Source organism: Myripristis murdjan, chromosome 6 (genome assembly GCF_902150065.1).
Source record: "Myripristis murdjan chromosome 6, fMyrMur1.1, whole genome shotgun sequence".
Lineage (NCBI taxonomy): Eukaryota > Metazoa > Chordata > Actinopteri > Holocentriformes > Holocentridae > Myripristis > Myripristis murdjan.
The window spans coordinates 35,241,082-35,258,722 of NC_043985.1; the positions used below are offsets into that span (position 1 = coordinate 35,241,082).

At 46.8% G+C, this 17,641-nt stretch overlaps 1 protein-coding gene across 1 annotated transcript in view; it reads left to right on the forward strand.

Moving 5' to 3' along the window:
* The window catches only part of lamb4 (laminin, beta 4), a 36,975-nt gene that overhangs the window by 6,991 nt on the left and 12,343 nt on the right, over positions 1-17,641 (forward strand). Inside the window, 19 exon segments of the mRNA XM_030053665.1 lie at positions 800-873; positions 1,182-1,370; positions 1,493-1,556; positions 1,757-1,971; positions 2,576-2,696; positions 3,692-3,880; positions 5,624-5,779; positions 6,903-7,015; positions 7,405-7,484; positions 7,648-7,804; positions 8,052-8,180; positions 8,340-8,525; positions 8,673-8,785; positions 11,437-11,557; positions 13,268-13,445; positions 14,264-14,407; positions 16,023-16,136; positions 16,139-16,250; positions 17,074-17,231. Coding sequence (XP_029909525.1) covers positions 800-873; positions 1,182-1,370; positions 1,493-1,556; positions 1,757-1,971; positions 2,576-2,696; positions 3,692-3,880; positions 5,624-5,779; positions 6,903-7,015; positions 7,405-7,484; positions 7,648-7,804; positions 8,052-8,180; positions 8,340-8,525; positions 8,673-8,785; positions 11,437-11,557; positions 13,268-13,445; positions 14,264-14,407; positions 16,023-16,136; positions 16,139-16,250; positions 17,074-17,231 — 2,613 coding nt within the window.

Genomic DNA, 17,641 nt, shown 5'->3' on the forward strand with positions numbered 1-17,641 from the left:
GTGGGTGGGGCTTTTCTACCTGCTGAGCTCTTATCCTGAACTTCACCTGCTCCGGAGCAGGTGAGGTGTTCAGTGTATGTTACCACGGCAACGTAGCCCGATAAAAAGTAAACCACCTTCATGGTACAGAAAACCCAGCAGGGTTAACCTGAAGTGACCTCACTGAGCCCAGATCAGCTGCTGGGACAGGGCCTCTGGTCAGTCTCAGGTGTGTGTGTGTGTGTGTGTGTGTGTGTGTGTGTGTGTGTGTGTGTGTGTTTCCTGAGTTCCTGCAGTTCATGTCAATGTTCTTGTGTAAGTTTGTTGTTTTACTTCCTGCAGGTGAATATAATGAACCTCTGAGTGTTTTACAGGTGTTTTACTCACAAACATCACAAACACACTGAGGGAGGCGTGCATGTCACTCATTAGTAATATTGTTATTGTTATTATTGTTGTTGCTGTTATTGTTATTATTATTATTGTTGTTATTATTACTATGAGCAGCATTTTGAACATTTTATTTCTTTATGGTTAAAGCAGTAAAACATGAAGGAAATAAATAACTGGACAGTTGTTTTATAATGTGAAGGTCAAACAGGACTTCTGACCCGTCTGTCTGTCTCTCTCACCTGTCTGTCTCTCTCACCTGTCTGCCTCTCTCACCTGTCTGTCTCTCTCACCTGTCTGTCACTCTCACCTGTCTGTCACTCTCACCTGTCTGTCTCTCTCACCTGTCTGTCACTCTCACCTGTCTGTCACTCTCACCTGTCTGTCTCTCTCACCTGTCTGTCTCTCTCACCTGTCTGTCTGTCTGTAGGGGTCCATGAAGTCAGTATCCAGTTGGATCTGGAGACGTTGTTCCAGTTCAGCCATCTCGTCCTCACCTTCAAGGTAAACTATTGGACCTTTCTTTTTCCTCTTCCTCTTATTTTTCTCCCTCTTTCTCTTCTTTGTATTTTTTTATCACTTCATCTTTTTCTTCTTCCTCTGACTGGACGCTGTGGGCAAAACTCTGAACCTCTAATGATGACATTTGTCGCAGATATGTGTTTTTCTCCTCGGACACGAGGACCCTAACCCTTCGGTTTGGACGCAGGACGTCCGATTGGACGGACGGGACAAATGCAGGCAAGAGCGTGATGCCAAAACACGAGCAGGAATTCTCCTGTGATGTCATTTCCTGCGTGTCGTCTTTGCAGAGCTTCCGGCCAGCAGCCATGTTGGTGGAACGGTCGCAGGACTTTGGTCGGACCTGGAAGATCTTCAGATACTTTGCAGAGGATTGTGCCGCTCATTTTCCCCGAGTGTCTGAGCTGCCGGCCGCTCGCCTGGACGACGTCGTCTGCGACAGCCGCTACTCCAGCTCTGAGCCCTCCACTGATGGAGAGGTGTGTGCGCACACACACACACACACACACACACACACGCACACGCACACACGCACACGCACACACACACACATGCTTGCATGCATTCAGTTGTCTGTTTCTGTTCTCTGTTTGATCACCAGGTGGTGCTGAAGGCTCTGGATCCAACATTTGAAATCGAGAACCCGTACTCGCCACAGATCCAAGGTTCTGTTTTATTTCACTGAGACCTCCGGGCTCAGGGTTCCTCCATCAGAGAACAAGGAGCAGAACATTCAGAAATGAACGTTTCTGGATGTTTGTTGCTTTGAATAAGAAGAACACTGAGCTTTACAAGAGAGACTGTTTATAAGCTGACTGCATGTGTCAGAAAAGTGCTGAGTGTTTTCATTTCCCATCATCCCTAGAGCTCATCACCATGACCAACATCCGGGTGAACTTCACCCGCCTCTTCACGCTGGGCGACACTCTGCTGGGGCGCCGGCGCAGGAACCCACAGGAGAAGTATTACTACGCCCTGTATGGCATGATGGTGCGTGGCAGCTGCTTCTGTAACGGCCACGCCAGCCAGTGCATGCCCGTGGATGGGGGGCGGGGCGACGTCTTCAGCGAGCCCGGCATGGTACGCCTCCCGCCGCCGCCGCCGTCAGCGGCGGCGTTATGACATCATCAGAGTATATTTACATGCACAAAGGGAACTGGGTCACTGTGAGGAACCAGGTTAAAGAAATCTGATTCTTCCAGTTCCAGGTCAGGTCAGTGATCAGTTACCATGGCGACCGCAGCATGCGGAGCGGCCAGAGCCAACAGCCGCCATTTTGGAGCGGTGTGACGACTTCCCTGAGCTTCACCGTGGCGTGACGTCGGCTCACTGTTTCTGCTGCTCTGTTGTTTTTACTTTCCATCGTCAGATTATCAGAGCATGGAGCAAGGAGGATAGGAGTGTGTGTGTGTGTGTGTGTGTGTGTGTGTGTGTGTGTGTGTGTGTGTGTGTGTGTGTGTGTGTGTGTGTGTGTCTGTTTATCCTGTCAGGTCTCTTTTACTGCACATGCTCACACAGAAAAAGCTGTTCAGAGGTGTGAGTCAGGTTTCCATAGCAACAGTGATGGGGTTTCTCCAGGAGAAATCTAGCTGTGGTAATTGGCGTTCTGTTTCCATGGCAACTGAGAGATCAGAGTACTGGGATTACTGAAGCAACAGTGAAGCTGTGACGTTTCGCCCTGCAGGTCCACGGCCGCTGCGTCTGCCAGCACAACACCGCCGGCGAGAACTGTGAGAGATGTCAGGACTTCCACCACGACTCCCCCTGGAGGCCCGGAGGAGAACATGGCGCCACCATCTGCAGAAGTAAGAACTCTCCTCACCGCCACCTGAGCCTGGAGCAGAACCTCTGTGTGATGCTTCCAGCAACAAACATGGAGGCAAGACATGCAATGCATGATGGGTACAACCAGGCTAAAGGGCCGCTGGTCAGCCAACTGGAACTACAACAACCATTTCTGGTTCCACAAAGAATCTTTCAGACCACGGTTATTTGGAGAACCATTTCTTTAAATAGTTCAGAGGTGCCTCAAAAAGGAACTAGCAAAGGTTCTTCAGCAAAGAGAAAAGGTTGATGGAAACAGCAGGGAAACGTGCTGCTTCATAGTGAAGCTACAGGAGAATCACATGTGGCTCCACAAAGAACCTCTCAGAATGGTCCTTTCAAAAAAAAAAAAAATATTTATTTACAGAAAAAAAATCTTTAGATGGTTCTTCAAGGACATGTTATAACAGTTCTTTGATGTGGTGCTGAAATGGTTCTTGAACTTTAAACCTTGAAAACAGTTCTCGGTTGGAGTCAGCTGGTGCACTGTGGGACCCTTTCAAATGTTTTTTCAAACACGTCCACTAAATAAAGTCGTTTTTTAGTAGTTGATGGTTTTTCATGGAAGTTTTCATGGAACATTTTTAAATCATTATTTGTCTGTGTGGGACGGTGGGCTTCTAAGGCATTCAAAGAAAGAACTGGAGCAGCTCAATCAAAAATCCATTTATTAAATGTAAATAACTAACTTCATGCTCAATATGGACTCAGATGAAGTGTTGATCAATACTTATTGATCAAGTTGCTGTGGTGCTTTTTGTCCTTATGTGCATCAGGTAGAACCAGGTGATTTTTCCAGCAATGCTCCTCTCTCTGTTCCATTCTCAGGTGTTATCTGTGTTATTTCACCTGTAATTAAAGGTACAATTTAAAAATAAAATGTGATGTCAGACACCACTGGATGATACGTCTGATTTGCATAATTGCATCTTGACATGTCATGTTTCCCAGCGGTGATGATGTGTGTGTGATGCAGGGTGTGACTGTCACGGCCACTCGGACTCCTGCCATTTTGACGCCGCCCGCTTTGAGGCGACGGGCGGCGTGAGCGGAGGGGTGTGTGACGACTGCCGACACCAGCGGGTCGGGCCTCAGTGTGAGCAGTGCCGGCCTTACCTGTACCAGGACCCGCAGAGGGCACCGCAGGACCCGCACGGCTGCATCCGTAAGGCCCTCCCACTTCCTGTTCCTGTTTTAGGCTTCATCTTTATTTAAATGCAAGGAAGAGTTGTTTACATTTACAAAACTAGAGCTGACATAGATACAAGATAATATATATGATATAATATCTATATATCTATATATAAATATATATAGATACACTATATTACCAAAAGTATTCGCTCACCCATTCAAATGATCAGAATCAGGTGTCCTAATCACTTGGCCTGGCCACAGGTGTATAAAATCAAGCACTCAGGCATGCAGACTGTGAAACAAGACATTTGTGAAAGAATGGGCCGCTCTCAGGAGCTCAGTGAATTCCAGCGTGGAACTGTCATAGGATGCCACCTGTGCAACAAATCCAGTCGTGAAATTTCCTCGCTCCTAAATATTCCACAGTCAACTGTCAGCTCTATTATAACAAAATGGAAGCGTTTGGGAACAACAGCAACTCAGCCACGAAGTTGTAGGCCACGTAAAGTGACGGAGAGGGGTCAGCGGATGCTGAAGCGCATAGTGCAAAGAGGTCGCCGACTTTCTGCACAGTCAATTGCTACAGAGCTACAAACTTCATGTGACCTTCAGATTAGCCCAAGTACAGTACGCAGAGAGCTTCATGGAATGGGTTTCCATGGCCGAGCAGCTGCAGCCAAGCCACACATCACCAAGTGCAATGCAAAGCGTCGGATGCAATGGTGTAAAGCACGCCGCCACTGGCCTCTAGAGCAGTGGAGACGCGTTCTCTGGAGTGATGAATCACGCTTTTCCATCTGGCAATCTGATGGACGAGTCTGGGTTTGGAGGTTGCCAGGAGAACGGTACATTTCAGACTGCATTGTGCCGACTGTGAAATTTGGTGGAGGAGGAATTATGGTGTGGGGTTGTTTTTCAGGAGCTGGGCTTGGCCCCTTAGTTCCAGTGAAAGGAACTTTGAATGCTTCAGGATACCAAAACATTTTGGACAATTCCATGCTCCCAACCTTGTGGGAACAGTTTGGAGAGGGCCCCTTCCTCTTCCAACATGACTGTGCACCAGTGCACAAAGCAAGGTCCATAAAGACATGGATGACAGAGTCTGGTGTGGATGAACTTGACTGGCCTGCACAGAGTCCTGACCTGAACCCGATAGAACACCTTTGGGATGAATTAGAGCGGAGACTGAGAGCCAGGCCCTCTCGACCAACATCAGTGTGTGACCTCACCAATGCGCTTTTGGAAGAATGGTCAAAAATTCCTATAAACACTCTCCTCAACCTTGTGGACAGTCTTCCCAGAAGAGTTGAAGCTGTAATAGCTGCAAAAGGTGGACCGACATCATATTGAACTCTATGGGTTAGGAATGGGATGGCACTTCAGTTCATAGTATGAGTAAAGGCAGGTGAGCGAATACTTTTGGTAATATAGTGTATATAGATATATAATATTTTTTAACCTCTTCAGCTCCGCCAATCCCGTCAGTGTCTTCCTCATGACAAATGCTCAGTGTGGCCGATCTGTCTGTGATTAGGTTTATGTTCCTGTGTTGCTGACCTACACAGAGCAAACAGTTTATCATGTGTACGCGCCTTCAGAAACACGGAGTGAGGACTGAAAGGCTCGAGGTGGGACAGTTTCTCTGAAATTATTCTCCCAGACAGGAAACTCGAGCTCATCTTCGTGAGTTGAGCTTCAGAGGAAAATCACTGCCTGATAAATGTTGATTTTGATGTAAATGTGTCTGACGTGTTTCTGTTCCCTCTCTCAGCCTGCGACTGTGACCCGGCCGGTTCCAGTGGTACCGGCCTGTGCGACCCGGTGACGGGACGGTGTGTTTGCAAGGAGAACGTGGACGGCCAGCGCTGCGATCGGTGTAAACACGGTTTCTTCGGCCTCATGCAGGACGACCCATCCGGCTGCCAGAGTGAGAACCAAACATCAAGCTCTTTCTCTGCAAAATGCAAAAACAAACTGACAGCTAAAATCCAGCCGGAGGAACCGACACCGTGCCGCTACCCTGCTCAGAAATGTTTAATATCAGTGACCAAAATTCAGAGTTTGGCAGATTTGGATTGTTTTTTTGTCCAAGACCCACAAATTGCTTTATAAAATGCAATTAAACTAATTTCATCATATTTTTTTGTAGACAGAAAGCTTCTAGGAGATCCCACATCATAAATCAGCAAATGTTGATTTGGAAAAAAGTGTAATGATGGAAATTCATGGTACAGTGCTCTTATTCAAGCTAAGATATCATTCATGGTTGTGGGATATAAAATCTGAAAGTTCAGACAAATGTAGCCGTTACAAACCAGAGGGGAATAAAGACTAAAGCAGTTTGACCACCAGGGGGCAGAATACATGAGCTAAATGCTGTAACATGGTCACTCTGCTCAGCCTCTGCAGCGCCCCCTGCAGGAGGAGCAGGATTATCATCTACAGAGCCGACACTCTGCTCAGCCTCTGCAGCGCCCCCTGCAGGAGGAGCAGGATTATCATCTACAGAGCCGACACTCTGCTCGGCCTCTGCAGCGCCCCCTGCAGGAGGAGCAGGATTTATCTAACTAGAAAATGCAGATTATCTGTTTAACTGGTTAATTTAGAAAACGTTAATGAACTACAATTCAAATTCTGTGATGCAGGATCTTCTTTTACAAAAACTGTTAGCAGCTTCCACAGGATTTACAATCACAATCAACTTTATTGACAAAATGTGTTTATACATACAAGGACTTTGACTCCAGGCTACAGCTGTAATCTGTAATCTGTAATCTGTAATCTATACCAGAGGAGTGCAGATCTCTGCCAGGTGTGTCTCGGCTTCAGGTGAAAAACCAGCTGACAGGTTAGCTCCCTCTAGTGGTAAAAACAGCAACCACGTCCATCATACAGTCAGCACTGTACACAACAGACACACACACACACACACACACACCTGCCTGAGGTAATAATCTGTACTATTTCAGTCCAACTGTTTTGAAGGCAGTCTCACCTGTCTGTCTCACCTGTCTGTCTCACCTGTCTGTCTCACCTGTCTGTCTGCTCAGGGTGCAGGTGTGACCCACTGGGCAGTGTAGAGACTCCTGATGCGTGCGACCAGGTGACAGGAAGGTGTGTGTGTGAGCGCCTGGCCACCGGGCCGCTGTGTGACCAGTGTGTTGTAAGTGACTAAAGACTCTTTCATCCGTTTCCTGTTGCATAGTTACTCACCTGAAGTTCTCTGGGATGCTACCTGTCCAGCAGTTTGTCCACAGCAGCTGAGAATATTTTTTTCCCAAGGTTCCTAGCGGCTACCTGACAGTTTGGGTCTCAGGTGTAAACCAGTAAGATGTCGATGACATCACCATGACATCACACTGCTCTGCGGGGTTGGCGGTGTTCCCGCACGCCGTCGGGGGGGCGTGGCTCAGAGCAGCTCTGAGCCGTTGCCATAGTGACACAATGGCACTTGCTGCCGAGACCCTCGCGACCCTCTGTGCACATCTGTTGCAGCGATGCAGCGTTGTAACGTGTGTGTGTGTGTGTGTGTGTGTGTGTGTGTGTGTCTAGGCAGGGTTCTGGGGTCTGGGCGACTCGGGCCGCAGGTGTTCGCCGTGCGACTGCGACGCCGGAGGAGCTCAGAGCGCCGAGTACGTTCAACTCTCAGCTGCATTACCGTCATTCTGGACAAATCTAATCTTGGCTTCTTTCTTTGTGTCTCGTTTCGGTGTTAAAGCGCTAGTTATGGGGTTTCGTCCTCCGTACGACAGCACAAACATGTAGAAATGTCACCTGGGTGTGTTGTGTCGGCAGGTGTTCCCCAGAGGACGGCCAGTGCCGCTGCTTACCCAACATGGTGGGCCGGAGGTGTGACGACCCCGCCCCAGGACATTTCCTGCGTCCCCTGGATTACTTCCTGTATGAGGCGGAGTTTGCTGCGCCGCTGGATGGCAGGAGCTCTTCTTCTCTGGTTTGTACCTCACATGACCTCTGACCTCTTCATCTAGAAGTCACAAGAGGCTTTTATTATCTGCGGCTCAGTCAGGGAGAGATGATCTGAACTTCAAATGAAGCGTTAGAGCTGCATCTTTCACAAGGTAAAGATTAAATATACAAAAATTAGGCCCATTTCAATGCCAGGAACCTTTAGAGGAATGGTCTGCTTTGTGCTGTGTGTGTGTGTGTGTGTGTGTGTGTTTGTGTGTGTGCGCACGCAGTTGAACCCTACAGTTCTGCCGAAGTGTGAGCAGTACTTCAGGCAGCAGGGCTATGACTTCAGGTTCAGTAACGGCCGGCTGGTGTTGGTTAGGAGCCGGAGACGCGCCCGCCGCAGGAGGCAGGGCCAGGTGAGCTACCTGGTCTAAACTTTTCTTTAAGTGGATTCAACTTTAATCTTTAACGCTCTTGATTCATCGTGTTTGGGTCATCAGTTTGGGTTCAGAGTCCGGGGTCACCGCCTGTTTCCTGTAACAAAACTTTAAAGGTTGTTCTTGTCCCGTCTGCAGGGGAACATTCCTCTGGATGCCGGCTCGCCGCTGCAGCTCGTTCCCCGTCAGAGGACGGCGGACCAGCCGCTCACCTGGACCGGCCCGGGATTCGTTCGCGCTCTGGAAGGGGCGGGGCTGAGGTTCACTGTCGATAACCTTCCCACCTCCATGGACTACCAGCTGGTCCTCCGCTATGAGCCGGAGGTGCGTTTTGTTTTTTTTGCAGCACAACACCTCCAACATCACAGCTGTTTAGTTTTGTCAGAGATGTATTTAGCGTGTGTGTGTGTGTGTGTGTGTGTGTGTGTGTGTACATTCTGTGAACATACGTGTGTGATATGGTGTTTCCAGTCTCCAGGTGACTGGCTGGCCTCAGTCAGCATCATCCCGCTGTCACTGGGTGACGGGGGCTGCACGTCTGATCCAACAGGAAGTAAAACTGTGAGCTTACCTGGGAATGCCAGGTGAGACGCCGTCAGTGTCCATCACTGGTCTTGTTTTAGAGTTGGCTGTCGCCAGAGGCAGGTCTGGGGGAGGTTCACAACGTCTGGCCATCTTTGGTTTTAGAAGGATTCCATCAATAAATGATTCTTGGTTCCATGAGGTTCACATTAGAAAATGACTCTTGTAGCCATGAAGTTTGATTGGATTGGTTGAGCCGTTCTCAGATCAATGAGTCTTTGTGCTGCTAATCCAAACCCAAACCCGCCTGTTACTTCCTGTTTACCTTCTGCGTGTAAATCCTCTCAGTCGGGACGTGTTCTCCTGCTGTTTGATAAACTGAACACAAACTGCATGATCATGTTCAGTCCATCAACAAGAGAAGATCTTTAGTTCACCGGATGGAGACTCATCTGCCCTAATCCCAATCTGCTCACACAAACTGCAATTGATGCAGATAATCCAATTTATCAGTCACATCACTTCCTCTACACAAACGCATCTTCCTGTTAAACTAAATATAACTGGCCCTACATTCCAATACTCATACTACCATACTATTTAGTAGGGGAAAAAAGAATTAGTATGTCCCAATACATACAGAGCTGCCAGCTCTCACGCTTTGGCCGTGAGACTCACGCATTTGATTGGCTTCTCACGTTCACCTCCGATTTTTCACACTGAAGTGCTCATGAAGAGTGTTTTTTTTTTTCTTCTGACTAAAAACGGTTCTGTTTATCTGTGATCTATCTGTTGAGCCTGAGAAAAGCCACTTGTGATCGGTAAGTTATGCCTGCAGAGCAGAGGCGGCGGCGGCTGGGCCACTTTTACAAGAGGCTCAGCCAATCAGAAGAATCTTTTCGATCACAGGGACTTCCACCTCACCCCACCGGCATATTATCCAATGAAATGAATGAGTTAGGGCCCACTTCCTTTTAACTAAAAGACGTTTTTGTTTCTTTTAATCAGACATGGGATGTTTATTTACCTTGACAGTTTCGGAGGTAACTTCCTCCTTCAAAAGGTCCAACTGACAGCCGGAGCGGCACCTGGCAGATCTGGCAGACCTGACCTGACCAGGTGGCCGCACACAGACTGCTGTACTTTCATTATAAACCGACTTTTGTTTCTATGCGGTTGCAGCAGCACAACAGACAACAACACAGACGATATGGCTGATTATCGATTGTGCAACACGGCTGCGGCAGCGGCCGGTGCGTGGCCACCCGGGTCTTTAGTTAAAAGGAAGACATGATGAATGTATTTGAACTACATTGATTTATGATGACGTCGGGCCATGCCTGTTGTCGGATTTCAACGTGATGACGTGCACACCGGGGGCAGTTTGGGCTTTAGGTAATGTGAGTGCAGGCCAGCCGGGGACTGGGGAGGGGGGCATTTTTGCTTTAGCACGATACGGAGCAAATGGCCCTAATGTACATTGATTGCCTCTCTCTTTTGATTACTGATTGCACTTGCATCATTTTGTTACTTGAGCGCTATATGGGATGACTAAACCTGCACAAAATGAGACGTTCTGTGTCTCATGTCTTTCTGCCGTGTATGCGTCACAATTTTGGTTGGCTCCATCAAATCTCACTCCAAGGTTTTTTGAAAAGTTGGCAGCTCTGACATAGTATGTCAGATGCAGTATGCCAAGAGTACCAGGATGTTCTACTACATCCGCTCAGATTTCACAGTCTGCATGTCAGCATGCTGCTCTGGCCATGCTGACCCACAATCCTTTGCACAGCGGACGTTATGTCGCACTGACTGAGCTGTGTGTACAGGCCACGCCCACATATGGAAGACAACACACACACACACACACACACACACACACACACACACACACGGTGCTCACCTGGCTCAGGTAGAGCAGCAGCGACAGAAAGACAACAGATCAAAACACTGCAAAAACGCAAAATCTTACCAAGATTATTTGTCTTATTTCAAGTCAAAAATGTCTTATTTCTAGTCAAAATATCTCATTACACTTAAAATGAGACATGATCACCTCAGAAGTAACTTGTTTTTAGACAATTTTCACCTGTTTCAAGTGAAAATTTGCTTGTTTCATTGGCAAAATTTGCCAGTGTAAAAAGTGAAAATTCACTTGAAATAAGTGAAAATTTGCTAGAAACAAGAAACAAATTTTGCCAATGAAACAAGCAAATTTTCACTTGAAACGAGAGACAATTGTTGTCAAAATAGAAATAAGACGTTTTTGCAGTGAAATCAGACAGAGGACAGCGCAGTATGAAACAGCACCACCATTTTGACAACAACATTCAAATGTGGCTCTACGGACGGAGGAGGAAGTGAGCGAGAGGGGCGGAGCTCAGGGAGGACGGATGGAGTGTGTCCCAATAGTATGCATACACATGCATACTGCATACTACACTGCATACTTTGTAAGGGCAGCTGCAGTACATACTAAAAGTAAAATGTAGAAGTATGCAATTTGGAATGCAGAGCTGGTGTTTGGGTGCGCTTGTTGTCAACCTCCAGGTGTCCCAGGTGTGTAACATGTGACATTACAGTCACATCCTACAGTCATGTTAGTAACATGCTATGGTCACATGTCACAGTCACATGATGTTTGAGCCAGGACGTTACAGTCACATGTTACAGTCAGATGCTAATCACATGCTAATCACATGTTTTTTCTCAGGGCGGCCATATTGGATGAAGCAGTGTGCCTAAATGCAGGGGGGCGATATTTTGTGGACGTCACCTTTAAGAAGCAGCCGGACTCCGATCCCACCTCCAGCTCACACATCCTCATCGATTCTGTAAGACGTTCTAGATGTTCACCCCAAAACTTTCTTCGTTTTATTTCTGCTGCTGCTCGACATGATGCAGCTTGGTAACGTTAGCCCACTGCACATAGCAGCTAGCTCGCTAACGTTAGCCTGAAGTTACTCGTAAAGAACAGACCCCAGGGTGCCTTAACTGACCAATCAGGATCCAGCGTGAATCAGCTTTGTGTACATACATACATACATACATATATATATACAGTACAGGCTCTGATTACTGCTTTGCACACTCTTGGCATTCTCTCGATGAGCTTCAAGAGGTAGTCACCTGAAATGGTTTTCCAACAGTCTTGAAGGAGTTCCCAGAGGTGTTTAGCACTTGTTGGCCCCTTTGCCTTCACTCTGCGGTCCAGCTCACCCCAAACCATCTGGATTGGGTTCAGGTCCGGTGACTGTGGAGGCCAGGTCATCTGCCGCAGCACTCCATCACTCTCCTTCTTGGTCAAATAGCCCTTACACAGCCTGGAGGTGTGTTTGGGCTCATTGTCCTGTTGAAAAATAAATGATGGTCCAACTAAACGCAAACCAGATGGGATGGCATGTCGCTGCAGGATGCTGTGGTAGCCATGCTGGTTCAGTGTGCCTTCAATTTTGAATAAATCCCCAACAGTGTCACCAGCAAAACACCCCCACACCATCACACCTCCTCCTCCATGCTTCACAGTGGGAACCAGACATGTGGAATCCATCCGTTCACCTTTTCTGCGTCTCACAAAGACACGGCGGTTGGAACCAAAGATCTCAAATTTGGACTCATCAGACCAAAGCACAGATTTCCACTGGTCTAATGTCCATTCCTTGTGTTTCTTGGCCCAAACAAATCTCTTCTGCTTGTTGCCTCTCCTTAGCAGTGGTTTCCTAGCAGCTATTTGACCATGAAGGCCTGATTGGCTCAGTCTCCTCTTAACAGTTGTTCTAGAGATGGGTCTGCTGCTAGAACTCTGTGTGGCATTTATCTGGTCTCTGATCTGAGCTGCTGTTAACTTGCGATTTCTGAGGCTGGTGACTCGGATGAACTTGTCCTCAGAAGCAGAGGTGACTCTTGGTCTTCCTTTCCTGGGTCGGTCCTCATGTGTGCCAGTTTCGTTGTAGCGCTTGATGGTTTTTGCGACTCCACTTGGGGACACATTTAAAGTTTCTGCAGTTTTCCGGACTGACTGACCTTCATTTCTTAAAGTAATGATGGCCACTCATTTTTCTTTAGTTTGCTGATTGGTTCTTGCCATAATATGAATTTTAACAGTTGTCCAATAGGGCTGTCGGCTGTGTAGTAACCTGACTTCTGCACAACACAACTGATGGTCCCAACCCCATTGATAAAGCAAGAAAGTCCACTAATGAACCCTGATAAGGCACACCTGTGAAGTGAAAACCATTTCAGGTGACTACCTCTTGAAGCTCATGGAGAGAATGCCAAGAGTGTGCAAAGCAGTAATCAGAGCAAAGGGTGGCTATTTTGAAGAAACTAGAATATAAAACATGTTTTCAGTTATTTCACCTTTTTTTGTTAAGTACATAACTCCACATGTGTTCATTCATAGTTTTGATTCCTTCAGTTAGAATCTACAATGTAAATAGTCATGAAAATAAAGAAAACGCTTTGAATGAGAAGGTGTGTCCAAACTTTTGGCCTGTACTGTATATATATAATATATGTGTGTGTGTGTGTGTGTTATTTTCCAGATGGGCTTGATTCCCAGGATGGAGGCGGTGCAGGACTTGTGTTCTCAGAGCGATCTGGACTCGTTCCGCCGGTTCCGCTGCCTCGGCCTCGCTGCCTCGCTGGGCCAGGAGGCGCTGCCCGAGGTGTGTGAGGGTCTCATCAAGAGCATGTCAGCCCGCATCCACAACGGAGCTGTGTGTGAGTCTCACACACACACACACACACACACACACACACACAGCACAGCTCAGTACTGTTACACACACACTGTGTGTCTATAAGCGAACTGAACCCTGAACTCTGGTCATATTAGTGCCTTGCTCTGCCATGCCATGCGTCCGTGCAAGTTATATATATACGTATATATATGCGTTATATGTGTGTGTGTGTGTGTGTGTGTGTGTGTGTGTGTATACAGTATATACGTGTGTGTGTGTGTGTATATATATATTTTTTTTAATTGAAAGGTCCTTATGTAATAGTTATGGCTCAGCAGCGTAAGCACAAATAACACGGCTGTTTGTGATGAAGTGCATTTATAATCAACGTTTGATAAGGAGTGAAATAAAACGTGAGAGGAATCATGATGCACTTTGGCTTCAGCTCGCCACCTCAGCATCTGCGTCGCGTTTCCCGTCTCCAAGACGAGCGCACGCACGGCTCAGAGTTCACCGCACGTTCTCCCGTCAAGTCTGTTTATAAAAGCACAACTTTATGCATGAGGCCCCTGATGATCCAGAAGAACATGAAAGTTTTGGTGGCTTGTTGTTAGTTATTATCTGAATTGTTTTTCCCCTCCAGGGGGCGCTAACCCTGCAAATGAAGATGCATCTTTTGTGTTGTGTGGATGTCAGCTGATCATGTAGTGTTGGCTACTACTGCAAACCAAATGTCCCTAACTCACACACACACACACACACACACACACACACACACTTCCTGTATGTGTTAAATCATATTTCCATAGTAAAATGTTGGTGTTTGTTTGTGAAAGTGAAGGTGAGTCGTGTCTCCAGCCTGCAGGTGTAACGTCCTCGGCTCCAGGGGGCCGTCCTGCAGCAAGCTGGGCGGAGTCTGTGACTGCAAGCCCAACGTGATTGGCCGTTGCTGTGACACCTGTGCTCCGCTGAACTTCGGCTTCGGGCCAGACGGATGCAAACGTATGTGAGCATTGACCTTCAGATCCTCTGACTGAGCCTGAAGCTGTGACGCCGGCGCCACCTGGGGGCCAGTCAGCTGACTCACGTTAGCTCGGGTTAGGGTCATAAGATAAAACCAAACCAAAAGAGAAGAGAGAACAAACAAAAACCATAATTTGTGGAGCTGACGTACACACTGAATAAAACCAGAAGAATAAATATATCTGCAAACATGAATTGCACCTTCAGATCACCAGAGGAGCGCAGGCGACTCCTCACACACCTTCATCTCACCTGCCAGACTCAAACTCTCTCAAACAGGCAAAAAGTTAATTAGCACCAGCACCAACCTGTCTATTTATTTATGTTTTGTCAAATACTTTGGTGATGTTTGATCATTTAGCAATATAGAAAATGTTTAATATCACTGATTGACATTTCTGAACCATGTTTGAAATCTATCATGGGAAGAGTCTCTGTTAAATCTGGGAGAGTTTTTAGCATTTTAGGAGATTTATGTTAATGTGTTTTTGTATATTTTGAAAAATGCAGAGTGACAGGCAGAGCTGTCCTGGATCGGGTTTCTGTGAGAACAAGTCTATGCACAGATGCAATACCACGTAAATTATTATTAAATTTTGGGCTTAAGGTTTTTGGACAGTTGTTGCCAGGCAGTGCTCTCTCATTGCAGTTCATTGTCTGCCTTGATCACGCAGGTTTCCTCTCTCTCTGCTTTACCTCATTCACTGTCACCTTCGCTCGTTTTTTATCCTCAACACAGTAAAACATGTCAGAGAAAGGGCGGTAATAGATTACTGGCTGTAAAAAACATGAGCAGTAAAACAGCCTCACTGGTTGTTAAGTCGGTGGACAGCAGAACACAGGAACGTCCCACCAGTGAGAAGGGAAGTGTGTTCAGCGTGCGAGGCTTCACACTTTGGGATCGGTGCTCGTATTGGCTGATACCTTCAGGTATTGCGATCGGTGTTGGGAAGGAAAAATGGTTTTGGAACAAGCAGCTCTTCAGATTCCAGCTGAGCAGGACCTGCAGTGAAACCGTGAGGACGTGTGGACTGCAAGTTTATCCTTGTTGCTAATTGTTTGCAAACTTTAAACGATGAAATGGACATGGACGTGGGAAATGCGTTGGAGCAGCGCCACCTACAGTTTGAACATGAATTGCTCAGGAAACACTTGAGAACATGTCCGACTTCGTCCTGATTTGATGAACAGTTGAGTTTGTTTTTCTGAGAGTTAGCATTTATTGTAAACTTTGTGTAAAGGCCAGAGGTCAGAGTTCATCCCAACATGACAACATCGGGCAAACTCAGCAAACAATTCATGATTTTCTCAAAGTGTAACTGATGTTTTTTAAATGGAAGTATGTAAGTTAGACTTTATGTATAATAATAATGATAATAACAAACTTTATTTTTATGGCACCTCTCGAAACCACAAACAGTTTTACATTTAAATTAAAGATACAGAGTTAATAAAGAGCAATAAGATGAAATAAAAACAATAAAAAATAATTTAGAAATATGGTAACTGGTGCACAAGGGTTGCGCTAACATGTAGAGGTCACAGGTCAGCTGCGTGTCCCTCACCTCTCCTTCCTGTTGCTCCGCCCCCCCAGCGTGTGACTGTGACCCCGGCGGCTCGGTGACGGCGCTCTGCGACCAGGTGAGCGGTCAGTGCGCATGTCGTGACAACGTGGTGGGCCGGCGGTGCGACCGCTGCCAGCCGGGGTTCTGGGATTTCCACAGTGTCGCGCCTGTGAATGCAACGGCCTGGCGGAGCTGTGCGATGAGGGCGGAGCCTGTCTGGACTGCAGGGGCCACGCCACAGGACGCCACTGCGACAGGTAACACCTCCCCTGCAGTGTGTGTGTGTGTGTGTGTGTGCATGTGTGTGTGTGTGTGTGTGTGTGTGTGTGTGTGTGTGTGCATGTGTGTGTGTGTGCGTGTGTGTGTGCGTGTGTGTGTGTGTGTGTGTGTGTGTGCGTGTGTGTTCCCTGAAGCCTACTTGGTGGTTCTGGAGTCGTGTCCATGGTAACGACACAGGTAAACTTCCTGAAGCCTGATTGGTTCTTGCTCAGGAGGTGAAACTCAAGCCTCCAGGACCCAGGATCCTTGAGGCGGAGCTAAACGGTCTGCCCGTCGTGATTGGTCGTCGGCGTTTTCAGTGGTTACCATAGAAACTGTTAAGTGCTGTATTGTTTTTCCAGCCTGGGACTCAAGAATGAGTTTCACAGAGCGCCGCGCTCGCTCCGGCTCGGAGGGACAAGAGTGTTACAAGAGTGTGTTACCCCGCTAACGTTAATGCTGCTAACCTTACCTCTGCTAACGTTAACCCCGCTAACGTTAACCCCGCTAACGTTAACCCCGCTAACGTTAACCCCGCTAACGTTAATGCTGCTAACCTTACCTCAGCTAACGTTAACCCCGCTAACGTTAACCCCGCTAACGTTAACCCCGCTAATGTTAACTGTGAGAGCGTTAACTCTGCTAACGTTAAAAAACTGAAACTGAAGAACACAGGTGATCTGTCGACACCTTCTCAGCGCTGTGTAATGAAAAATATCAGTAATTAGTGATAATTTTGTTGATATGATCGACTTTTAAAAATGTTCTTTTGTTGTTTTTTTTTAAATTATTGCTGTTTATGAGGCTGTGTTGTTGATCCAGGTGTGTGGAGGGTTACCACGGCAACCCAGTCTCCAGGGAACCCTGTGAGCCTTGCCTCTGTCCCAACACCCAGAGCAGCGACAGGTTCTTCGCCACTTCCTGCAACAAGGACCCAGAATCCCGCAGTCTGACCTGCAGCTGCCTGACCGGACACACAGGTGGGCGCCTTCCTCCGCCTCACACCTGCAGCAAGCCAGGTGTCCTACGCACCTGCTCACCAACATTAATGCTTCAAATGTCAAATGTGAATTTTAATCATTTGAAACCTGAATTCACTTGATTTTTGTCATTGTATATTTTATATTTCATTAATGTTCAAAATTAAATTACAAGAAAATTACAATTACAATGAGCAAAATATTTTTTTAAAAAATTGTCATGACATCACAATTTAAAACAACAAAGACGTAACAAAAGAACTCAAATTCAATGATTATTTAATCATATATTTAAAGTAAAATTACACAAAAGCCACAAATTCCCACAAAATCAAAAGTTGAATAAAAAAATGAGATAAATGAAGAGACTAAAGTGGCACAAAATGCCACAGAAAATATAACAAAATAAC